This window comes from Chiloscyllium plagiosum, unplaced genomic scaffold, assembly GCF_037043375.1.
Source record: "Chiloscyllium plagiosum isolate Xiang-an unplaced genomic scaffold, Cpla_swu_hap1 HiC_scaffold_10, whole genome shotgun sequence".
Classification (NCBI taxonomy): domain Eukaryota; kingdom Metazoa; phylum Chordata; class Chondrichthyes; order Orectolobiformes; family Hemiscylliidae; genus Chiloscyllium; species Chiloscyllium plagiosum.
The window spans coordinates 60,569,400-60,595,980 of NW_028270148.1; the positions used below are offsets into that span (position 1 = coordinate 60,569,400).

General features: G+C 39.7%; 1 protein-coding gene across 2 annotated transcripts in view; it reads left to right on the top strand.

Moving 5' to 3' along the window:
• The first annotated feature begins 14,958 nt into the window (after positions 1-14,958).
• Positions 14,959-26,581, top strand: part of LOC122552869 (ciliary microtubule inner protein 6) — an 83,623-nt gene continuing 72,000 nt past the window's right edge. For both annotated transcript variants that reach the window (XM_087991385.1, XM_087991386.1), the window contains exon 1: positions 14,959-15,200. In XM_087991385.1, coding sequence (XP_087847511.1) covers positions 15,007-15,200 — 194 coding nt within the window. In that variant the 5' untranslated portion in view covers positions 14,959-15,006. The remainder of the gene's footprint in view (positions 15,201-26,581) is intronic.

Consider the following 26,581-nt stretch of genomic DNA (forward strand, 5'->3'; position numbering starts at 1 on the left):
AGAAGACATTAGGTATGCTTTCTTTTATTGGTCAGAGTATTGAGTACAGGAATTGGGAGGTCATGTTGCGGCTGTACAGAACATTGGTTCGGTAAAAAAAATGAAAAAAAAATGTTTCAGTTTGATTCCACTGTAAAAATATGTTCTACATAGCGATGGAGTGGGGAAGTTTAATGGTTGCAAGATGTTTGCTCTAACCCCCTGGGTTATGAAGATATTAAAGTTTTCAGAGTGTGGATTAACTTTAACAACATGCAGCCTGTATCTGCATTGCTGACTTCTACTCTTCAATGCAGGTTCTTGCTAGTTATGAAGACAGAATAGAATGTTAAAGGGTGGAAATTATTAACACATATATACATCAATTTTAGAAATGGATAATTTCAGGGAGCTGCAGCTTTAGCAGAGGTTTACATTCAAGTTATGTTACAGATTTGAAAGCTCCCTAATAATGTTTGCCTTTTGATTATCATTTTGTGGGACAATGAAGTATATGTTTATACAGGGTTTTTTTAGCACTGCTGCTCTAAAACATGTTAATATCAATAACAAATTAACAAGCTTTGGCATTCAGAATTACTGTATTCAGCCAAAGGCTTAGCTATGCTAAATTCCAGAGTTTAGTTCTTTTATTTCGTGATTATCACTCATTGTTTTGAGCATGCTTCACTTGCTGTAGTCATCATTCTATGCTGTATATATCAGCAAAGCAAACACATTTTGTTTATTTAATCAATGTTTTTTAAGCTCACAAATAGTTTTTGAGTAACACAAATGAGTTAATTACAGGATCCAAAGATTAATTTATGAACAAATGTCTCATTTCAATATATCAATAGGCTACTACAACTTGATGCACACTATTTAAAAATAGCATTTTCAACAAATATTTAATGTCCATCAACACTTATGTGAATTGCAGAAACAAATGTGTTTTTCATTACATTTAAAATTTCTCAGTGAAGAAAACACCTTTGCTTTGCAACTTTTCCTTTCCTATCAGTTTAAAACATACACTCAGTTCAAAGGTCTTTTGTGATGAGTTTGCTTATTTCCTTTTCCTACTCATCAAATCCAATCATGCGAACACTGTGAACAATGATTTGGAGGTGCCGGTGTTGGACTGGGGTGTACAAAATTGAAAATCACACAACACCAGGTTATAGTCCAACAGGTTTATTTGGAAGCACTGGATTTTGGAATGCTGCTCCTTCACCACGTGGTTGTGCTACCCACAACCACCTGATTAAGGAGCACCGCTCCAAAAGCTAGTGCTTCCAAATAAACCTGTTGGACTATAACCTGGTGTTGTGTTCTTTTTAACTGTGAACAATGTTTTCTTTTGCATATGGAAACAATATCAAGTACTCACAAATCAAGAATGACATTGACCAGATGCATTCAGGGCTCATCTGATTGCCCAGATTATGCATTTCCATGAATTGCAGGAAAACCCCGGCTGCTTTCTTGACAACTTTGAGCAAGAACTTCTGGAATATTTCATTATTGTCACAATTTGAACAGTTTGTTGCTGTGCACTAGAGGGATTGGGTTGGTTGTTTTGCACAACACTTTAACAATAAGACCTTGATCCCATCTGTTTGGGCTGGATTCAAAATGAGTTTCAGGAATTTGACAGATTTGCAGTGCAGAGCAATGAGGTAATGTACTCTATCAGCCAATCTGAGCTAAATGGAGAGGTGAAGTTGAATCTTGCAGCATTTTATGAAACGTGATGAAAATATACCCGTAACCATTGAACCTAAATTAAACAAATGTAGTACATACTGCTTTGTCTAAAATTTGTTAGTCAACTGTTGGTGTGAAATTAAATGCAGCAACAAAATCTATAATGTACATAATAGTCTCATTTTTCAATCTATTCTACAAAGCCAAGTCGTATTAATTGTGCAAAATCACCAGTGTCACTGTAGTGCAACTGCAGCATGGAAAAATGAGACAGGGTTTAAAGTACCAGCAACTCATCATTTTCAGGATTTAAAGTATTAGATACTCTTTGTTTTCCCATTGAATTGGAAGGTACTTTGACAAGTTAATCTGGGTGCATATCATACAGAATTCTTCTGGCATTAGGGTAAAGTTATTTGAACAGTAGACATCAGCCTTTAAATAGTGGTGAAAATGGGTGTAGAATCTGCCAAGATAATTACAGTATATCTGTTCCCTCTTATGTATATCTCTTGCTGTATGAGAACATCCTGGAAGAAGAGATGCAGGAAGTCATCATCAACCCATAAGGCTGTCCAGCTTTAAACTCATCCACTGATCCTTGCAGGCGATGCTGCGGGAGATGTCACTCTTGATTCGTGGGGTGGGGGGGGGGGGGGGGGGGGGGGGGGTGGTGGCACAGAGGTGGTAGGTGACCATGCTGCAGAGTTGTTGTTAACAATTCTTCCTTTTTTATTTGGAGCTGACAGGAAATGCAATTGATGCACGAGTCACATCATTGCTCTGCCCTACAGCCTCACCCACCATCTTAAAAGCAGTGCTGCCTTTCTCCAGTGATGATGCACTGCTGCACTGGTGCAACTATATCCTCATTTCAGTGCCATTCTTTGTCACTGAAGGATATGAAGTCTGACAATATTGATCCCCTCACTAGATGACATTGTCACTGCAATAACCTTCTCAAGAATGTTGGCCTTCTATCAGCGAATTCCACTGACAGCACTTCATTTAAGCCCCACCTTCTGCTCCCCTCCAAACCTGATGGCATCATTTCTTCACATGGCTTCACACTGTGGCTGTTAGCTAATTCACATCATCACTCAGCTGCTGTTCAGAGTTTGTTTTCTTTGAGTTGAAGAGTTTCTGAATCTCTATAGATCACTGGTAAACTTGGGAAAAAAAGAGAAAAATAGCTGATGATGGCCTGGTTGACTATTTTAATTTCTGAGTGTGGTGCTGGAAAAGCAAAGCAGGTCAGCTTGGAAACTGTTGTGACCCCTTGGTGAGCAATGTGGCAGTAGGGTAAGACAAGAAAAAGCAAGGTGAGCCATTGATCCATTGGATTCAGTTTTAGCTTATAATTCCACTTGGAATCTGAACCCACATTTGGAAGCCGTGAGCTGCAGAAACAGGGAGAAGCAATTTAAACAATGTTCACACTTAGGCTTCTGGTGATCTACAATTCCTGCTCTGTACAAGCAACAGATGAAAGGATGAATCCCCCAATAAATCTTCCAACCTTGTTACTATACTGAACACCATTGACAAATGCAATATCTACATGCTGTGATTCTGTTCGCCGAGCTGGAAGTTTTAGTTGCAAACGTTTCGTCCCCTGTCTAGGTGACTATAAATGCCGGAGGAAACACCACAGAAGCGCTTCACAGGAGGCTCCCAAGCACTGAGGATGTCACCTAGACAGGGGACGAAACATTTGCAACAAAAACTTCCAGCTCGGCGAACAGAACCACAGCAACAAGCACCCGAGCTACAAATCTTCTCACAAACTTTGAGCAATATCTACATCTTGATGTGACACCTCTCTGTTCAGGTTTCAAGACCATTTATTATACTTTGCATCATTCACAGTTAAAAAAAGTGTGCCTCATTAGTCAGTTATATCATATTCTATTTAATAGGAACCACTCCACACAAAATTATATCAACTGTGTAAACTTTACTGTTGATTATCCAGATTGTCTTTAAGTCTGTTAGAACCACAGTTTTACATCCACACATTTAAAACAGAAATGTACTGAGAGTTAGCATCACTGGGTTTAGTTATGATTTCTGAAAATAATTATGGATCCCAAATTGAAATATCAATCCCTGAAGCAATTTCTATTATTACAGAAATTTCAATCATTATAAACACTTTTGAATTTTGGCAGATGGCTTTAATGCAGCACATGGACATTATTAACAAGAAGAAAGGTAGGGATTTTGTGACATATTATGAGAAGAGGCTGGATAGGTTGGGACATTTTTCACTGGAGTGTAGGAGATTGGGGGGTGACTTTATAGAGGTTTATAAAACCATGAGGGGCCTATCTCATTTGAATAGCAAAGGTCTTTTCCCGAAGGAAGGGGAGTTCAAACCTAGAGGACATAATTTTAAGGTTAGAGGAGAAAGATTTAAAAGGGACCTGAGGGGTAGATTTTTCATTCAGAGGGTAGTTCACATGTGAACAGAACTGCCAGAGGAAGTGATATATGCAGGTACCGTTACAACATTTAAAAGACATTTAGATAGGTCCATGAATAGGAAAAATTTAGAGGGTCATGGGTCAAATGCAGGCAAATGGGACTAGTTTGCTTTGGGAAACCTGGTCAGCATGGATGAGTTGAACGGAAGGGTCGTTTTCCATGCTAGATAACTTTATGACTCTACTAATATATCTGTGACAGTAAGCATGCACTGGTAATCAACACCCACTACTCCACGGGCTGTAGCATTAGTATAAATGTTTAAATTCAATCACTAAAGTGGCTCTTTGTTTCCCTTTGTTTGCTAGCCAGAATAAATACTTTCACCAGGCTTCTTTAATGCATTTAAAATTAGTTTATTATAAAACAAAACTGATTATAATTGGGAATTAGAGCTATGTCCCTTTTTAATTCCAGAACAGACACACTCACACCACACAAAATACAATAAAGACTCTGCAGAGATTTTATTTTTAAGAAAGCAAACAAAAAAATTCTTATTGCCCAAAGAGCTAGGATTAGTTAAAAAGGAAAGCATAGAAATTGATTAATTCTCATAGTTCACTGGGTTTCTTGTTGACAAAATCAAACTGTTGACAACCCAAACTGATGAAAAATCTTCCAAATAAGATTTCAGTTCAGAAGGAGTGCAGGCTAGGTTCAAGTCTTTGGATAGTGGTCACAGTTTAGCTTTTCAAAGTTTACAAGGTTTTCAAAGACTTCACAGGTTCCCAGTACTTCAACCAAGAGAGTGTGAGAGGGAAACCTATAGCCTTACAATAGCTTTTGATGTTCACTTCATTTTGACTTGACAGGTTTAACTAAGTCTGGAAAGGTTCTCTCAGCAACCATCAGCACATGGACTCCTTAGTGTCTTCCAAAGCCAGGTTTTCCAGCAATTAAGGTCAATAAACCCACCAGTTATCTCCCAAAGAGCTTTGCTTGGCTACTTTTCAAAGTCACTTGATTTTTTGTGGAATCAGCAAGTGAATCACAGTACACATTACACTATTGACTTAATTTCCAGTGTGAGTTCCCTTCAAATGTTTAATACAGAAAGTGTCAAAAGTGTTCAATATACCCCAATTTTTCACATATAATTTTGTCATCAATAGTGCTAATAAACAGTACTTGTTCGGCAATAACTTGCTGAATGATACCCAGTTTCGGTTCTTCCAGAGTCACTCATCTCCTGACCTCATTATATTCTTGGTTCAAGCATGAAAAAGAAGCTGAATTCCAGAGGTGAGGTGAGAGTGACAGCTCTTGACATCAAGACTGCATTCGACCGAGTGTGGCATCAAGGAGTCCTGGTTGGACTCATACCTAGCACGTAGGAAGATGGTTGTGTTGTTGGAGGTCAGAGTCTAGATTAGAATGGTGCTGGAAAAACATAGCAGGTCAGGTACCATCCTAGGAGCAGGAAAATCGATGTTTTGGGAAAAAGCCTTTCATCAGGAATGTTTGATTGCTTCCTGATGAAGGGCTTTTGCCCAAAACGTCAATTTTCCTGCTCCTTGGATGTCAGTCAAGAAAGTTGCTCTGTTTTGGATGGTGTCAAACACGTTGAGTATTGTTGGAGCTGCATCCATCCAGGCATTCATAAATATCCTTCCCTCCACCACCAATGTTCAGTTACAGCTGTACTGTCTACAAAATGCACTGTAGAAATTCACAAAGGATCCTCGGACAGCCCTTCCAAACCAACGATAACTTCCATCTCCAAGGACAAGGGCATCAATACATGGGCACATCACCACCTGCAGGTTCCTCTTCAAGCTGTTCACCAATCTGACTTGGAAATATATTGCCACTCCTTCACTGTCACTGGGTCAAAATTCATGAATTCCTTCCCAAAAGGCATTGTGGGTCAATCTACAGCAAGTGAAGTACAACAGGTCAAGAAGGCAGCTCATCATCACCTTCTCAAAGGGCAACTGATGACAGGCAATAAATGTTAGCCAGCCAGAGACACCTGCATCCCAAGAATGAATAAAAAAAGGAATAAAGATAATAAAATCCTGTGTCAGTAAATGGACTGCTGCTGATGAAATGACAGCAGGGTTTTTTTGACAGTGGGCTGCTCCACCAATTATTGATGGAGGACAAGGTATCCAGGCATTATCCTTGCTAGCTGTGACCTGTAAGGAGGTCACAACCACTCATTTAACAGGATCCACAACATGGCACAGTGTCAAGTGTCCTAGGGTTGACAGTATTTTTATGTAGAGGAAACATTATTGTTGCTGATAATGCTTTGGAGTCATTTGCACAAACAAATGTCAATTTTTGTGTGCTTGCATGTTTAATGATCTAATTTGATTAATGAAACTGTACCAGGGTGGGAAAAGATGAATGCATTTCACACATACCTCTGACAAGTGCAGGAATATTTTAAGAATCAGGCTTTAACATCTCTTTGCTTTTTTTTAGATCGCTCAGGAATGATATGACCTGATGACCAAGATGAAAGGAAAGGAACAGCTGCAGAATTTAATATTGTTTTCTTGCATACTTTTCTCTATGCTGGTAGTGCCACACAGAAGATCTAATGCCAGATGACAGTAAGAAGAGACATCTCCGTCTGACCAAAGTAGCTTGGGTGGATGTTGCAATGGAAGTCAATAACCTTGGCTCATCTTTGATGCAGATCAAGGAAAAACTCAATATCGTTAATGATTCTGCACTGGTGAGAGAGGCTATACTTCGGAGATACACAAAGCTGAAGAGATGTGGAAAGACCCAATATGTGTGTTATGTTGGCACTGATTGAAGTGCAAGATAAGTTGATGCACTAGAGTGATTATACACTGCCCTTGAATTTTTTTTGTGGAGGAGAGACAAGAAGTGGGGAATGGTTGCTGTCAGTTTTGCACTGCAAGCACCTAAGTCTGTTGAGTTCTGAGAGGTCAGAACAGTGATTGCAATGATTTGGTAGATATTGCACAGGTTGCATTTTCTTTGCAGGAGAAAAGGGGCATACAACACCCATCAAAAATTAAAGATGCGAGGCAGTGTACTAAATCTGGCAGTCCTCACATCAATAGAAAAAGAGTCTTGCATACAACAAATTAAGCATTTCCATTGGGGATGTACATTGAGAGGAAAACACAGGTTTGTTAAGACCTGTACAACACAGAGCAATTTGTCTTCACACATTAAGGACAGGGGCACAGTGTCCTGCGTATTGCATGGAAAGGGGAATGATAGCTATTCCTGAACACTCTCATCTATTCAGAATGCGTGTTGGGATCTGTGAAATATGAACATTGGCAACATACTCCAGTACGTGAGGTGTTTAAAATGTGAATGGCGGGGACTCGGCAAGATGGCGGCGATTCTGTAGAACTGCTGTGGACAGCTCTGCCTAACAGCAAAGGCATACTGGTGTTTTTGCCATGTCTGGCCAACTTATGTGGTGGAATTATTAGTTTAAAACCTTACAGAGCACATATTTGTTAATATTTGGGAGTGGGAAGGAAGCCAAAGGGAAAAGGAGTGAGCAAACAGCAGCAGGGAGGACAATCCCCTGCAGCACCGGGCACACCAGAGACTGCAGCAGCAGCAACCTCGCCTGAATCCCGCAGGGACCTGACAGACTCACAGGAATTGGCAGCAGCGATGGAAAGACTTACCTTGAAGTTGGGGCTGCGATTGAGGAGATTCGTGGGGAGATTTGTGCCCAGGTCCAATCTATCGCATCCATGCTGCAGAAGCATGAGCAGGAGATCCAGGGCCTCGGGGAGAGGCTGGAGGAAATGGAGGGTCGAACAAAGGCCTTGGAAGCTGCAATGGAATCCTCTTCCAGTCAGATCCGGGTGCTGGAGCGAGAGGTGCGGGCCTTGCGAGACCATATTGATGACCTCGAAAATCGAGGTCGGAGGATAAATCTCCGAATTGTTGGGCTCCCTGAAGATGAGGAAGGTGAGGAATGTGAGCAGCCAGTCAGCTTCTTTGAAACCTGACTGCCGAAGTTTTTGGGCCCTCACATCGAGTGCAGCAGGCTGCAGATTGAAAGGGCTTATCGGGTTACAGTGCACAGGTCATGGCGGATGCAGCACCCACGCTCAGTCCTAGTGCACTTCCATTCATATAAGGACAAGCAAAAAGTCATAGAAGCTTCCAGATCCTTGGAAAAAGATCTGCAGGAACTGCTGTGCAAGGGGTCAAAATCTTGCTTTTCCAGGATTTCTCTGCTGCTTTAATTCGAAAGAGGAATTCCTTCGATGAAGTTAAAAAGAGGCTGAGGAACCTGAGCATCCAATACTCCATGAAATACCCCACAGTACTCCATTTCAGCCACGAAGACTCAGTTTATACATTTGACTCAGCGGATAAAGCTAAAAACTTTGTAGACATTTTAAAATAGACTGATTTTAAAGAAGAATACGGTTAACATTTGTTCTCTTTTCCTTCTTTCCCCTTCCTTTTTTTTATTCCTTTCTTTCTCTCTAATAATTTCTTTTTTTGGAAAGGGGGGAAAATACCTTGGAATAAGTTGTTCCTACTTTTTTTAATAACTAGATTTTCTGATGGGAAATTTTGTGGATGTTCTTTGTTGTCTCCCCCTTTTTTGTTTGTTCTGTTTCTCTTTTAGTCACAAGTAGGGGTGACATGAAGCCAGGGATGGGATGGCTCATGCTGACTTTGTCTTTTTTCTGTTGATTTAAGGATCATCTCCTTGTTTTTTTTCTGGCCTAAGGCTCGGGCACAGTCCAGGTTTGAAGGAGCTGTGAAGGGGGGGATGGGTAGAGTGACTTCCCCCTATGGGCAGGGGGAAGAGTCTTCTATTCAAAGTTTTATAGTTGGTTTTCTTTGTAGTTTTTTGGTAGTACTCGTTGTTTATAGTTATGATAGAGTAGTTTTTGTATATATAGTTCTTCGACTCCATGAGTCTTTACTTAAGTGTGCTTGGTGCTTTGTAAGCAGGGTTCTCCCTCCGAGGGGTTCAAGGGTCTCTGAAAGGGGATATGGCTAAATGTTTTATTAAATGGTGCACCTGGAACATTAAGGGAAGTCATTCGCCTGTTAAAAGGTAAAAAAGTGCTTTCTAGTCTTAAGAGGGAAAGGGTTGATATCACTTTGTTGCAGGAAACCCATCTTGATGACGGGGAACACCTGCAATTACAACAGGGGGGTTATGACCAGGAATTCTTTTCATCCTTTACTACTAAGAGTAGGGGAGTGGCGGTACTTATCCTGAAAAATCTTCTGTTCACTTTATTAGAGCAGGTGAAAGATGAGCAGGGATGGTTTGTGATACTTAAAGCCCTGATACATAGGGAGGAATATGGCATTTTAAATGTCTACTGTCCTGTGGCACATCCCCTCAAATGTTTGATTACTGCTTTCTCTAAGTTGAGTGCTTTTGGAACATGGCATATTATTATAGAGGGGGATTTTAATTGTCTTTTCAATCCAACAGTGGACAGGTTGTCTTGTGGGCCCCCAACTATTTCTTCGCAGGCCAAGCAGGCGGTTGACTTATGGGAGGAGTTGGGGAGGAGTTAGTGCCCTCTATCGCCTGCTGGGTGTCAGGGCCTGGCCTTGTGAGGTCTGGAAGCAAGAGCTAGGACTGGAGATCTCTTCTGAAACATGGGAGAACATATGGGAGAATGCTCGAAGATCTCAATTTGTAATAGGACATGCGCTACGCGGTTGAAAGTCCTGCACAGGGTTCATCTGGCACCAGACCGTCTCGTGAAGTTTAAAAAAGGGTGTGTGCCCCAAATGTAAAATAAGTGTAGGTACTCTTACCCATTGCTTCTGGACATGCCGCAGACTCCATGTTTATTGGAGCGCTGTGGCAGGAAAGATAGGGAGGGTATTGAGGACTGAAGTCAAAGTAGACCCAATATCTCTCCTCTTAGGTCTACCAAATTTACCATCTTTAGCTGGGCATGGGAAGAAACTATTTAATATTCTTGCATACTGTGCACAGAACAATATTCTAATGAACTGGGTTGTCTGAGAACCCACCGGGCTTGCTGGGATGTCAGAAATTAATTATGGAGCACATTCCCTTGGATTTTTTTACAAACATGGTGCATCACACAACAGACCATTTTTATAAGACGTGGCAGCCCTACTTGAGTTATTTGGATATAGAGTTGTCAGTTATCTTAACTAGGGCATTTGTTTAACCAGGATGGTTAGGTTTGTCAAGTCCTGGGCCCTGGAGGGGATGTCTCCTGAGTTAATACGGGTATATATACATTGCTCCCGTTCCTTTGTTTGGGAGCTTTGCGCCGAGCATAGCTGTTCTGTATGAATTAGGTTGCTTTGCGCAGTGTTAGAGTTTGTTTTATATTATAGGGTAGGTTAGTACTTAGTAGACAGTAGTTGTGTTGTAATTTGTGTTTTTTTCTTTTTATTATACTGATATTTGTTATTGATTGTAGGTTCCCACATTTACAGGTTCCCACATTAACATCTGAGGAGGAACAGGAAACCTCATCTGGTGTCCTTGCTCTATCCAAAGCATCTGAGGAGGTACTACCACCTCAGGAGGGAATTGCACCTTGGAATGAGGAAGTCTTGGAGTGAGGGAACATTGCAGCATACATGCAGCTGCTAGAGATTGATTTGAAGCAGTATTTTGGTATTCAGAGTAACACTAGAAGTAATCTAAATGCTGAATCCTAGTCAGAATATGATCTACTGGAGTAAATAAATAATGTGGAATACGCAAACATCAACATATATGGCGATGTGGAGGGGATAGCACAGGGATGGATGTTCTGGCACAGAATTTGAGGTGCTATTCAGGCCACCAGCTCTGTGATTGTCCAGTTGTTAGAATGCATAGCTTTCTCCAGGGATAGACTGCTGACTGATTCGGAGGCAAAACCTAGGACTTTGCAGAAGCAATCATAGGGAAGTATTCTAATCATTACTCCATCATTTTGTTTTATATTCAGAGAACCAGAGCTGGAACTATAAAGGAACTGGAAGAGTGGAGTCACATCTTGGTTCTAGTTCATCAAGAAAGCCAGTTTATACAATCCCTAGAGTTCAGAAAAAGACAATTCAGCCTATCAAGTCTGCACCAGCCCTCTGAAGATGATCCTACTAAGATCTTGTGAGCAAATGTGATTCTAAGAGTCACTGTTTAAAAATAAAGAGTCACCCATTTAAGACAGATATTCAAAGTTTTTTTTTTATCTAACAGAGGACTTAAGTCTTTGGAATTCTGTTCCTCAAGAGGTGATGGAAGGAGTGTCTAAAATGTTTAAGGCAGGGATACATAGATTTATAAACAAGAGGGAACATGTTGTGGGGGTAGGTAAGAATGTGGAGTAATCAGATCATCTAAGATCTCTTATTGAATGAAGGAGTAGGCTTGAAGGGCTGAATGGCCTAGTATACTCCTAATTTGTATATCATATGTATGTTTTCATGTAGGTATGAAACCAAGTTGTAAGTATACATAGAGACTACAAAGGAATATGGATAGGTTAAGTGAACACACAAAACATTTACAGGGGAATAGAAATTGGAAAATATAAGTTATCCATTTTTGGTAGGAAGAATAGGAAAAGCAGAATGTTATTTAACTGAAGAGAGATTGCAGAATGCTGCAGTACAGAGGGATCTGGGTGTGCTTGTGCATGAAAACATTACATTGTATGCAGCAAGTAATTATGAAGGCAAAATTTAAGAGGGAATAAATATATACGTAAGGAAATTGTGCTATAGGACTTCAGTGAGGCAACATTTAGAGTCCGGCGTACAATTCTGCTCTCCTTACTTATGGAAAGATATATTTGCATTAGAAATAGTTCAGAGAAGATTCACTAGGCTGATTTCAGAGGATAACGGTGTTGTCTTATGAGGAAAGGAAGCGCAGATTGGGCCTATACTTTATTGAACTTTAAAGGTTATCTGGAGTGAAATACATGAAATTCTGAAGGCACTTGAAAGGAATACACTGAGAGGATATTTCAGTTCATGGGGAATCTAGAACAAGAGGGCACAGTTCAAATTTAATAAGTTTCTCATTAAAAATAGAGACGAGTAGGAATTTATTCTCTCAGTGGGTTAGAATTCTTTTCCATGTAAAACAATGGAGACTAAGTCATTTAATGTATTTAAGGTAAAGTTAGACAGATTTTTTTTATTGATAAGGATTAGAGGAGACAGGCATGTAAGTGGAGTTAAGACCACAATCTTATGATCTTATATGAACTGTGTCTGATTGGCTTGCAACAACTATTCCAGCTCTTCTTAAACAAGAATGAGCACAATTGAATGAGGGCAAAGGGTATATTGTTTGACTACAACTTAATCACTCAATTGTCATTTCAGATAGCCATTGTGATGAAGAGGAAAATACTCTCAATTTGCAAAAAGAAGCCTTGCAGCCAAACTTCTCACTTCAGTTGAAAAGTATTTATTGACAAATCCTTTAAGATCTTTTTATAACACCATTAAATATTATTTCTAGTAGGATGCAAGATAGATTTAAAATTTTAACAAAGTCACAAAGGTGCTTTCTTTGTCCCAGTCAACCTGTGGCAGAAAAACCAAATCCATAAGACTTTATTTTAAAGAAAGCTTCTAGATAAATGTACAACTGGCACAGGCGATGTTATGACTAGACTATACTGATGTTCCCCAATTTATGACAGTTCCAGAAAGATATCTGAAACTGTTAAGCTCTTGTTTGATGGGGGATGAACTGGCCCCCCTCCTCTATTCACCCACCCCCTTATTGGTCGCACCAGGTTCATTTGAAAAGATCCCTTCCTTGTGATGCCTTTTTCCCAGAACATATAAAGTTATATTTTAAGAAAAGACAATTAACCAGGCTTTGTTGAGTTAACAAAAGAATGGTTTATTAGTTACCAAAAGCAAAATGAATTAATAATGCAAGACCCCATCACAAGTTAGGAATAAGAAGTGAGTCAAAACAAAAGATAGAATTTAAAAAATATATGGTTCAGTCTCTCTTGGTTGTTTGTGAGGAGTAGACCATAAAATATTAATATTTGGGATTCTTGGTTTATGCAGGTCAATTGAAATCTTTATTGTCCCATTTCCTTCTGTCTAGTTTGTTGGCTAGTTGGCTTCTGGCACTCAGACTAAGGAAACAATTTTACTTGCAATGCAGGGGCAGTACATGGGTAATTCTTTAACAAGCATTTTCACAGTGTGCTAGGGCTCAAATCCAGGCCAGCACATATGAACCACAGTTCACGAGCACACTTTCTCCCACTAGCACAAACAAACCAAGTCTGCAATTTTTAACTCCATTTTTGTATATTCCGAAGAGCAAAATACAAAAAATGGCTGCAGCACGTAGTTTTCTTCTGATACTTGACATTATTGGCATTATTGCTTCATGTTGCATCTCTCTCTGAGTTTGAAATTTCTCTGACATTGTATAGGTGTGACATTCCATGACACCAACACACGACTTTGCCAGACAGCAATGAAATTACATCTGTAGCTTATTTTGTTTGTAGCAGTCCTCTTTGGAAAAAAAAGATTTTGAAATCAAACGTTAAAATAAATGTTGGTAGCACCTCAGCGTTCTGATCAGTCATCATGACAAAGATATCTTTCAACTTTGTATAAAAGATGGCAGTTTCCACTGCTGCACCAGTTATTTCTCAATGATCTTTCAGCAATGAAGTTCCCAGGAAACATATCAGTTCTAGGAAGATATGTGGCTTAGCCACATGGCTTCCAAATGTAGTCATAGACTGGTTTCACACTATTCCGTTGTCTGTAATGTACTCCTAGTTACATTGTAATTTCATCCTGACCAAATAGACTTGCCTGGATTTTCCCAGTTAGAAACATATTAGACACAATAGTGTTGCTGAACCAAAAACTAACCTGAGCAAACACTATTTCCCCCCCAACTGTTTAAAGGTATAGACGTGTGCTTATTTTGATATTCTCAGACCTTACAGTATTTGTATTAGGTGGAAACACGCCAAATATTTTAACAGCAGGTAAATAGACAAGTTTTCACCAATAATACTGGCAGGGGTGTGTAATTATAACACAAGAAGTTTACAAAGATCATTTGCATTTAAAATGTGTTTATAGATTTTTGTAATGGAAAGATTGACACAAAAATATGGCAATATAAAGTATGATTTGTAGAAAGAAAAGAAAAGTGGTGTGAAATTTTATTTGTACATCTCTTGATCTGGGCAGGATCTTCTAACATTCTGTTCTGAAGCCTCACTGAAGCATATCTGAGTTAATTTGAGAATGTATTTTTTTCAATTATTTTTGTTCAGTCCTGCACGTCATGAGCTGTGTCCAATCTCCTGTTCTCTCGTGGTTCTCAAACATTCAACCTAGAAAGCCTGTTCTGAGTAGCAAAGAGGGAGGTGGGACATTGTAGAGAGATGTTTGTATACTGCTCTTATAAGAACATTACTGTTATCCGAATTTGGTATGCCGCAGACTATTTGAAACCAAAAGCCCTATGCTCTTTAGAAATGCAATGATTTAGGTGGAGTCAATTCTTATGGCGTGAAAAAGGATGTATTGTCTATAGCTTTAAATGTCAAGCTTCCTTCTCACGTTCTGTTATGACTCTGCGGAACTAGATGATGAGAAGGAAAGTCGAACAAAACTGGTTTCACTTATATCTAGTGCAAATTAAAGATGAAGATGCAAAGTTCGCCATAGCTGAATATGTATATATATATATATATATATGTATGTATGTATAGTGCCGTCTATCGGCCTTCATCATCATGTGTTAGGTTTGCAGGTTAAATTCATCTGAAAGAACTCTCTTACAATAGCGGAAAACAAAATGTCTCAAGTTGTTGGAACGCTCCTTGCAGCGACCTGCCTGTTGCCATGTTAGAGACGCGCGTGTGTAACCTAGCAACTGACAGGCAACATGACGATCTCCAGGTGCACTTTGACAAAACAGTCCTTACGAGCAGGCTTCAGGTAAAGCTCAATATCTCTGTTATCACTGCCTCCACCAAAATGCAGCAGGCTCCAAAGGAGCGAGTTTTCATCGAACAAATGGTCACCAGCCGGTTTTAGTAAGTATAATCTTAACAGCATTCCAACCAACTCGAAACTCACCAAGACAAATTAAAATGAAGAACAATGTCCTCTCTGTGCTGCAGTTCCTTGGCATATTTCTCGACGAAAATCAAAAGGGAATAGTCAGACCACCAACAAACTCCAGGCCTAATGCAAACAAAAATCGCTCCACCTTATTTATTTGGGAACGGAACACAATAATTATATTTATGCTGAGGCACGATCAGGCATTCTTTTCACGCAAGAGACGTCCTGGGATGCAATTTAACTAATTAGGCCGTGCGCTCACAAGTAAGAACTATTGTACGTGCAAATACTCTTAAAAAATAGCAGCCCTCTGAAAGGATTTTTAAAATAAGTTTTACTCTGATTATTACGTAAAAATGTTGACACTAGGATTCACCTAAACGGTGATTAAACCCATCACCAATACCAATAATAACTTTGTACCTCAAATACATTATACGGTAGTGTGTACTTTTGATTTTAATTGGAAAACTAGGTACTGACAATTTTGAGGAATAATCATACGCTATCTAAACGCTGACCATGGTGTAGAAATATGATTAGTAATATATTTTAAAGTCAGAGGTTTGCCTTGGCTCCAGAAGTTTATTTATTTGAATATTTATTGAAGATACTTCTAATTTGCCAAGTAGCAGGTCAGTTTCTGTAGAGCAGACTTTCCATTTAGCCATATGCCGTATCGCGGCTCCAATTCTCATAGATTATGATAATCGTTTTTCTAATTCTGTTGCACACAGCAAGTCTGCAATTGACAATGATCAAGTTGAATTGTTAAAAAGGCGACTTTGAGAGAAGAGCTGTGTCTTTAAGTGGTCTCACTAAAACTAATGTAAGATCCTCCCCATGTTACACTTAAAACATTTCTTGTAGCTTACATAAAGTTAAGTAATTTTCTGGAAAATAATTATATCGGTCTAGCAAAAAAAATTGAAGTGATCCCCATAATGCTGATTTAATTGTTTTTCACCAAATGACAAATATTTAAACTTGGAATAAAAGTCAGATAAAAATGTATGTGCTCCACTTAAAGCATAATTAATTATATTTTGCAAAATATAGCGTGAATATGGACTTATGAGTATTTGCTTACAATCATCAACTAGTCTATCAAATATTCACAGGATCCAAGCTATAGACCAGTGAGCCTGACAAAATGGTGGGCAAGTTGTTGGAGGGAATCCTGAGGGACATGCATTTGGAAAGGCAAGGACTGATTAGGGAGAGTCCTATGGCTTTGTGCATAGGAAGTCATGTCTCACAAACTTGATTGAGGTTTTTGAAGAAGTAACAAGGAGGATTGATGAGGTCAGAGCAGTGGGCGTGATCTGTATGGACTTCAGTAAGACATTCGACAAGGTTCCTCATGGTCGACCAGTTAGTAAGGTTAGATCTCATGGAACACAGGGAGAACTAGCCATTTGGATACAGAACTGGGTTGAAGTTAGAAGACAGAGGGTCAGCGTGGAGATTTGCTTTTCAGACTGGAGGCCTTTGACCAGTGGTGTGCCAGAAGGATAGCTGCTGGGTTCACTGCTTTTTGTCATTTATATAAATGATTTGAACGTGAACATAGAAGGTATGGTTAGTAAGTTTGCAGATGACACCAAAATAGAAGGTGTAGTGGACAGCAAAGAAGGTATTTCAGATTACAATGATATCTTGATCAGATGGGCCAATGGGTTGAGGGATGGTAGATGGAAATTCATTTAGATAAATATGAGGTGCTGCATTTTGGAAAGACAAATCAGAGCAGGACTTATACACTTAATGGTAAGATCCTAGGAGTGTTGCTGAACAAAGAGACCTTGGAGTGCAAGTTCATAGTTCCTTGAAAGTGGATTCACAGGTAGAAAGGATAGTGAAGAAGACATTTGGTACACTTTCCTTTATTGATCAGAGCATTGAGGATAGGAGCTGGGAGGTCATGTTGCGGCTATACAGGACACTGGTTAGGAATATTTTGGAATATTTTGGGCAATTCTGGTCTCCCTCCTATGGAAGGATGTTATGAAACTTGAAAGGGTTCAGAAAAGATTTACAAGGATGTTGCCAGGGTTGGAGGATTTGAGCTATAGGAAGAGGCTGTATAGACTGGGGCTGTTTTACCTAGAGCATTGGAGGCTGAGGGGTGACATTATAAAGGTTTATAAAATCGTGAGGAGCATAGAAAGGGTAAATAGACAAGGTCTATTCCCTGAATGAGAGAGTCCAGAACTAGAGGGCATAGCTTTAAGATGAGAGGGGAAAAGTTTAAAAGGGACCTAAGGGGCAACTTTTTCATGGAGAGGTGCGTGTTTGGAATGTGCTGCCAGAGGAAGTGGTGGAAGGTAGTACAATTACATCATTTAAAAGGCATTTGGATGGGTATACGAATAGGAAGGGTTCAGAGGGACATGGGCCAAGTGCTAGCAAATGGGACTAGATTAGGTTAGAATATCAGTTGGCATGGACGAGTTGGACTGAAGGGTGTATTTCTGTGCCATACATCTCTATGACTCTATATGACCAATCTAATTTATATCCTAAAATATCCTAAACTTTACAATGTTATCACCTGTTCCTAAGTGCAAAAAGTATATATTGTTGGTGCAGATCAGATGCATAAGAACATGAGAAACAGGAAAATAAGTTGGTGATCCAGCCATTGAATAGTTGATGATTGACTCATCTTTTATCTCATCTTTAATGTGTTTACTATGAAGGACTTTCCTTTCCAACCTATTCCCTCATCTGAGGCATGATGACCCTCACTTCTAACCACCACCAGTTATCTCTCTCCAGTAGTTTGGTTGGACCATAGCGACTTTACCTTTGACTTGCCTTCAACTTTGATTTCCAAAAATCATACAGACCCAAGATAAAATGTTTGTGGCAAAAACGGAAGTTGCTGGAAAAGCTTAGCAGGTCTGGCAGCATTTGTGAAGAAAATTCATAGTTCACATTTCGGGTCCAGTGACCCTTCCTTAGAACGGACGTGTATGTGCAATTGACTGATTTGAACTCAGCACCGTTTCGGGGAAATACTCTTCATATAAATTGGCTCGAAAATAAGAGCTAAAACCTATAAATCACTTCAGTTGAAGCCTATGTAAATTTTGTACTGTGTTTTATCAGAAAATGATGTCAACGACATTGTCAAGGAATAACGTATCCATTACATTCTCTAATAAGAATCATTTTGAAGTTACAATAAAAATCAATTAGAAAGGCATCTTGATGAAATACATTTTGCCCCATTTATACATTGCTTTGGTTAAGAGAAGCATAACATTTTGAATTGAACGCCAATTGTACAATCTCCCAGAATGCAAAAATGCTTCTTGTAATTGACTGTTGTATTTGTGACCTCTCCACTCTATTAGCATTTCATTTGTTGAGAGATTCTGACAAACTGCTTAATCATATTGAAGTGAATTGCCAAACCATTAACCATTGGCCCATAAAACCAATTGTGGAAAGAACAGCTTGTGAGGAAGTTGTCCAAATATAACAGACAACTAATTTTTCTGGATGCTGTTTAGTGATAAGAGCTATAATAGATTGTCAGTCATAATTGAGTACTATTTGTAATCTAGTATTAGTATATTTGGCACACTTTGATAGAGTCAGACTGAACAGATGGCTCTGAATTCTGAATTCCAGTGAGATGGTCATGTTAGGTGGATGGCCCTTCTATCATTGTATGAATAGTGGGAGCTGATAAAGTTGTTCTTCTGTGTAGGACTAACTGTCTTATTGACTATATCAAAATCATTGCAACCATCAAGGAAAGTTCACATTGTGTTTCTTCAGACTATTAGTCAGCCTTTGAATATAACCAATGATTCACATTATAGGTCTGGGAAAAAAATGAAAAGATGTTTTTAAAAAAATGACGAATAAAACGAGCAACTAATTCAGTCAAGTTTAATGGGAGAAATGCCAGTCCAATTAATTTAAATCATGCTGAATATTTGGAATTTCAAACTGACATTCTTTATCATCATTCATCAGACTTTAACTGCAGCATTAAATGGAAAAGGTTTTGCTTCAGAAGAAAGAACATGGCACATGCCCCTGTACCAGAGTAATCATACTATTAGAACAACGTAGATGTATTAGAACAATGAACATGTAGATTGAGGGAATGGAGAAAATGATCTTACACCAGTGAAAGGGTACCAGCCCTATATGTATACGTATTATAGGAACACCTTGCTTTGAGAGGTGCAGACCTTCCAGGAGGTACATGTGATGCAGTATACCAATGGGATAGGAGTGACTCTTTGGTCTGTAGTCACAGAGGTCATAGCAGTCAAATTGTGATGAATTGTAGAAGTACAATTTTCAGTCCCAGTTAATTTTAATCAATGTTCAGAGATGTTATTACACACCTGTGAAGCAGGCCTCCTAGCTCAGAGTTATGGACACTGCTACTGTGTCATGAGTGCCCTATGTCCAGGCAGAAACATGGCTAAAAGTGTAGAGTTACACCTGTATCATGATTAATCAGACGTCAATCTGTTGTTCTCCTTTTACTATTCATTTCAGTCTTTACTTTCCTGTTTCTTCATTTCTTTTTCTTTATTTCTTTATCTTCCATGTTTCTTAACTGTGCTTTCTCTTTTCATGGCCTATTTGATTGTGAAATTTAATTTCTCCCCTGAGGAACAGCAGTCATTACTTGCTTGGTAATGAATTGTTTGTACAGGAAATGTGTTCACTTGTATTGAAAAAAAATAACTGAAGCACCAATCACAGGAAAATTTTGGAGAAAGGAACAATAATTTTGTACAATTGCTACTCTATCAACTCAATTGATTTGCATATTCACCAGTCTATTCTAACCACAATTTGATGATATTGAGAGTGAGATTCCTAGACTTTGAAACTTTAGCAATGGTATACTATAGCATCATTAATTTAAGGAATTGCAAGCATTATTCCAACATTCACTGTTTGAAAAGAAGCCTCTTAACCATCTGTGAGTCTACTGTAGACAAGGTTCTGTAAAATTTGCGACTTTGAATAGGACTTCCAAAATGACTTGAGAGACAAGTTGTTAGTTTCTGTGTGCTCAGTTATCGTACATATGGTGATTCTGAGTACTACTGTATTTGTTAGTGCAGGGGCTTCAATCTGTAACAGAGCTTTCAGGAACAGATGGCAGTGGTGACAGAGGGCTGCTGGGGCAGACAAATGGATCCTGTCTGGAGGAAAGGGTTTCTTTGGGGCCAGAGACCTCACTGGGAGAAGGATCAGACAGACAAAGAATTTCCTCAACTGGATGTAAAAAAAAAGGCTTAATTCCAAGTGAATACTGTGTCTTCCATGTTTGACTTTAATTTGTCTCATATTTGTACTGACCCAATATCAGAGGAATAAAGATCCCTGCTTTATGTTCTTTTGGGCTGTCTGTGTGTTCAAATCTCATGGCGTAATCAACAGGAGTCCATAGCATAACTATCAAGTCATAGGAGATGAGGTTGAAAGGTACCTATTTGAGATGGAACAGATGGTGCGGGATTTGAAAGTGGCAATTTCCACGCAGGAAGCTGAAGCTGCTCTGGCATAATTCAAAGCTCAGCAGACAAAATTGGACCTTCAGGACCCTTCCATCTCCATTCCTTTGGCACTGCAGAGGAAGGAAGTAGTATTCCTGTATCCCTGGATATTCTGTCCATTGGAGTGGGAAGCTGGACAGATTATGGGGAAGACCACAAACACCTGATGATTTGGCACTTCTGAAGGATCACCTCGTGAAAGTAGTGACTAAATGGGAACCTCCAAATTAAGTTGAGGAGGCTTAATAGTAATAAAGCACAGGTCCAATCTTTGCTGTCCTATCACCATGGTAAGTCAGATGTTCAACTATTTGGTTGGAGGGAACTGGTTGGGCAAACAAGTTCCTCCAGGAAGAGGTTCACTCGTATGTAGAGTGATAGGAATGTGCTTTACAGTAAGCGTGGAATTTGGTAAATGAACTGCATCTGTCATTGTTCTTAAAGATGCATGCCAGCTATCTCCAACTAGTTGATATCAGGTTTTTCCTGAGGATTATATGTTACATGTGGTAGAGATCATACTCATCATTGTCAGGGAAAAGGGTAGGATACACATGCAGATGCCAATTTCAGTGACATTGATGTTTACCTCCATCCAAGTACACCGTAGGTGAGTTAGACTTGTCACTGTTGTGGATAATGGACTGACTGGAAAAGGCATTTCTAACCTAATTTCAAAAATGGACATTGGCAAATTGGAGGATATGCAGAGGAAGCAGCTTTTTTCTACTTCTACTAAGTTCAGGACAACTTTCAATAAAGATGATGATTGCGTATTGTGACTTGGTGAGCCACATGATGGTGATGAAAGGTGACTGTCCAGTAAAGATTCCTTATCGCCAGATCATTTGGAGAAGTCTTTGAAGCAAGTTATCATCCAAGAGTCATCAAGCCCAGAACCATCATCCACATTCCTTGGAAAGAAATGAGTCAGAAAGCTGAGGAGCTGAGTTAACTTCTGGGCATTAATGGAAAGACCCATGCTTATCCTTTAACAGGAATTGAGAAAACATTGCAAGTTCTCAAAGGTCCATAGTATCTGCAGTGTAGATTTGGCTCACAGTTTATAACCAACTACACATTGTTGAAGAAGATATTGAAGTGATGGAATTCCAAGCAGACACTGGGGGACTTTATGACTACACAAGAATGCCACATGGGCTCTGTATTATCCCTGCCACTTTCAAGTGTGTAATGGGTAAAGCTTTTTGTGATCTTCATTTTCAGTTATTTGGATGATATATACATCTCTACTTCAATATTTGAGGCCCTTGCATGATACGACACCGTAACTACTTTGGGCAGTTCATCATCAAGGAAATCATTGCTCCTGATGGTGAGAACGTTCAACTGGTAGAGGATTAGCCCCAGCCCAAGATGGGGAAGGATCTGCATTGGTTCCTTGGTCTATTTGGTGACTAAAAGAGATTTGGGCAAGAATACACACAATGTCTGCCTCACTCCATGACCTGCTGAGAAAAATCAGAGAAGGGTAAAAGACTGTATGGGAAAAGATGAACGATGTGTGATGCATCACAGGGAGTTGTACCCCAGAATGTGAAGACTCCTTCCGCACCCACAAACAGAAGCTTGTCTCATCGCCCATCCATGGCTCTCAGATTTCCATCTCTCTTTCACATTGGAAAGTGACACCAGTTTCCTCAGCTTAGGAACAGTGCTATCACAGGCTTAAGGCAGAAAAAAGTGGTTATAGCTATGTCAGTTGGAATCTCAAGCCAAACAGAAGGAATATGGAGAATTACTCCAGTATGACACTTGAACTGCTAGCTTTGAGGTGGGTTAGTTCCTCGAAATTTAGAGACGTTCTGATCGGTGCAGACTTTGAAATGTTTACAGGCAACAACCCATTCAGTTACTTTCAAACAGCTACCACAGTTGAAGCAGTAGAGACGCAATAGGCTGCTGGACTCACTCAATTTTGATTCTAAATCTGGGACAGGTCAGGCAAAAGTAATGCAAATACTGATGCCCTTATTTGGAGTATCACCTGCACTTATGAGTGAAATTTGAACCTGGTCAGACAAGTAGCCCCAGATATGGTTTCACCTTTATCATATACAGGTATCTTGAAAGAAGAACTCAGGCAGCTTCAGCTGATTAACATGGGCATCAATAGACAGCACTATTATTGGAAAGCACACCATCCACCAACATAGTACTAGATGATGAAGGAGTCCAAAAAGGTACAGTAACATTTGAGATGCTGGAAGAAGATCTGGGAGGAGAATGGAGTCCTCTGTCAGCAGGTTCATTATAAAGATAGAGAGATGAAGCAACTCATCTTTCTTAACATAGAGTCATAGAGTCATAGAAATGTACAGCATGGAAACAGACCCTTCGGTTCAACCCATCCATGCCGACCAGATATCCCAACCCAATCTAATCCCACCTGCCAGCACCCGACCCATATCCCTCCAAACCCTTCCTATTCATATACCCATCCAAATGTCTCTTAAATGTTGCAATTGTACCAGCCTCCACCATCCTCAAGTCTCAGGTTTTCGGAGCAAGCCATGCTCAAGCAACAATCCAAACATCAGAAAAGCAGATTGTGCTGATCGGAGAGTCATGCTACTGGCCCAGGGTGACTGCTGATGTTGATAATTACTGTCAAATTTGGCCAAAATGGGACACCTGGTCACCAAGAAATCTCAGGAGATCCTTGCAAACAATTTTATTGAGCATAACCCTAGTAGTAATGGGACTGAACACGTTCTTGTACTCGGAGATGATTTCATCTAGTTCATGCAGACCTTTTCCACCTTTGACGTAAAGGCCTCAGCTATAGTCAGAGTGATAGTGCAGGATGGATTTGTCCAATTCATTCTTCCATGTCAATATTACAATGATTTGGGAACAAAATCCGACAAGACCTTTGCAAGTTAATGGCAGTGCCATGAGCCACACCATTGTCTATCATCCAGAGAGTAATGACATTGTGAACAATTCAATCATTCTTTGCATGATTGTCTGCACACCTTGCCTGCGATGAATAAATGGAAATGGCTTAAGTATATTCTGGATCTCGATTCATTTTCTAATAGCACTCTGCACTCATCCATGGACTATTCTCCCCACAACCTTTTCTTTAGACATGTCCCAGCCCATCTCTTGGATCATTTCCTGGCATGAATCACGTCTTCTGATGGAGATGATCAGGTCAGTGTGTGGATAGCCAAGCATCACATGAGGCTCAGTCAGGTGTTTGAAATGGTATCCAAGAGGATGGAGAGAGAAGTACTGAGAAAAAAAGGCATTAAACAATTGGAAGACTGATCACCAGTATAGAGGGATTGTCCTATGAGCAAAGGTTGAATACATTGGGATGCGACTTGTTGGAATTTAGAAGAATGAGAGGTTCTTAAGTGGCTTGGCAGAGTAAATACTGAGAAGATGTTTCCCTTCTAGGACTAGAGGGCATAGTCTCAGAATAAAGGAGCGCCAATGTAACACTGAGATGAGGAGGAATTACTTCTGTCAGACAATTATGAGTCTTCAGAATTCCTTGCCATAGAGACCTGTGGGAGCAAAACCCTTGTCTATGTTAATGATTTGGCGATACCAGTGTTGGACTAGGGTGTACAAAGTTAAACATCACACAACACCAGGTTATAGTCCAGCAGGTTTATTTGGAAGCACTAGCTTTTGGAGTGCTGCTCCTTCATCAGGTGGTTGTGGAGTGTAAGATTGTAAAACACAGAATTTATAGCAAAAGTTTACAGTGTGATGTAACTGAAATTATATATTGAAAAAGAGCTGGATTGTTTGTTAAGTCTCTCATCTTTTAGAAAGAACATGTTGGTTTCAGTTCTTTCATATGTAAATCACAAAGCTTTTTTAAAGTTTCATTCTCAAGTGAACTTTTAACAATCAGTGTCATGTCAGCCCAGACAATGCATTTAAGGTGTAAGCTGCCCTGTGTGAGACTGTCTGTGCCACAATGTTTAGACTGATTCTAATCTTAAAAATGGATTTACAGAATCTTACATGGATTCGTGCAGTTTTTGAGCAAAATGAAATGTAATTCTGCCAGTATAAATTCACCCCACAAATGTGTGTGTGTGTGTGTGTATGGTCGGAGCTTATGAGTGACTGTGAGAGAGTGCGTGTGTGCATGTGAGTGTATATGTGGGCATATGAGAGAGAGCTTGTGTATGACAGAAGGTCTGCATGTGCGTATGAATCTGTAGGAGTGTGTGTGTGCATGTAGGAGCTTGTGTGTGTGTGTGTGTGTGTGTCTGTGTGTGTCTGTGTCTGTGTGTGTGTGGAAGTGGCCGAGCTGAGGCTGATAGCCAAGTTCGGTCCCCATGGGGATGGCCTCAACCGGGACCTTGGGTTCATGTCACACTACAGGTGACTCCACTGCACTACACACAGACGCACACTCACAGACACACACACATTCTCACAGACACACACATGCTCCTAGGAGGAGGAGTGAAAGGCAGGAAAGTGAATGTGAGGAATGGTCAGGGAGTGAACCAGACAGAGAGCTGGAACAGTTAAACTAACCCTCTCTGGACAAAAGGGTGTCTTTAATGGAAGCAAGGCTCATGGGGAGATGGATCAGACACAGAAAGGATTTTCTCAACCAAATGTAAAAAAACATACGCAGGCTTAATCCCATGTATATACTGTGCCTTCCGTGTATACATTTCCTACTTTGTTGAAATGATCGGATGTGAGTAAAATAAATAAACCATGCTTTATGATCTTTGGGTTGTGTGTGTTAAGATCTAATGTTACACATCTTCATACAGTTGTCCTTGTTGATTGTGAGAGATATATTGCAGTAGTCCACAGGAAGAAAAAGATATGTATTGGAAGCATATTCTATTACCTTAAGGAGTATCAACCGTAATGCTAATGCATACTTATTGATCTTGTCAGTATGAAATAATGCATCATCCAGGTATTGTACTGGTGAAAATTTATGTAATCGATTCCAACATTGTGGTGGTTCAATATCTGCTTTCATGGAAGTGAATCTTTTAATCTTTACTGTTGTCAGTGCTGGAAGCCCCCACACCAGCTACTGTCATCCCCTGCCAGCATTCCAGAGTAACTGCATTTTCGTTTACAACAAGTTATATTTATTTAGCACTCTTACTTCGTAAAGCTTCCCAGGATATTTTACAGGAACATTGTCAAACAGAATTTGATATCAGTCTGCATAACAGGATATTAGGGAAATTGTCCAAAAGATTGGTTAAAGAAGTAGGTTTTAAAAGTGTATTAAAAAAGGAAAGAGAGTTGGAAAGGATTCAGGAGGGAACTCCAAAGCTTTGCTCCTTGGCAAACAGTTGATGTGGCTGCCATGGTGGTGCAAGAATGTATTAGATACCAAAATTGGAAACCCTATCTCACAGGGTTATGGAGCTGGCTGAGGTTATCGATATAGCAAGGAGTGAGGCCAAGAAGTAATTTAAATATGAGGATGACCATTTTAAAAACAAATTGATGCTCAACAGGGGAGACAATGTATCATGCAGGAGCGATAAATTAATAGAATTCAGTGTGAGTTAGATACGGGTAGTGGAATATTGGTGGCACATAATTTATAGCAAGTGGAAGATGGAAGACTGACCAGGAATTAATTAGAAAAGGCAAACAAAGCTATCTCTGAGAGTATCCGCATCACATAAACTGATACAGGGTGGAGTTGGCTGATGTTAATGAGGTGGAAAAAGACAGCCTTACGTAAGGACAGCTAAGTGGTAAGAAGCTCATCTGTGCATCAGTCATGAGAACAGCGTTTGAAGGCATGGTTCAATCTCAGACAGTTG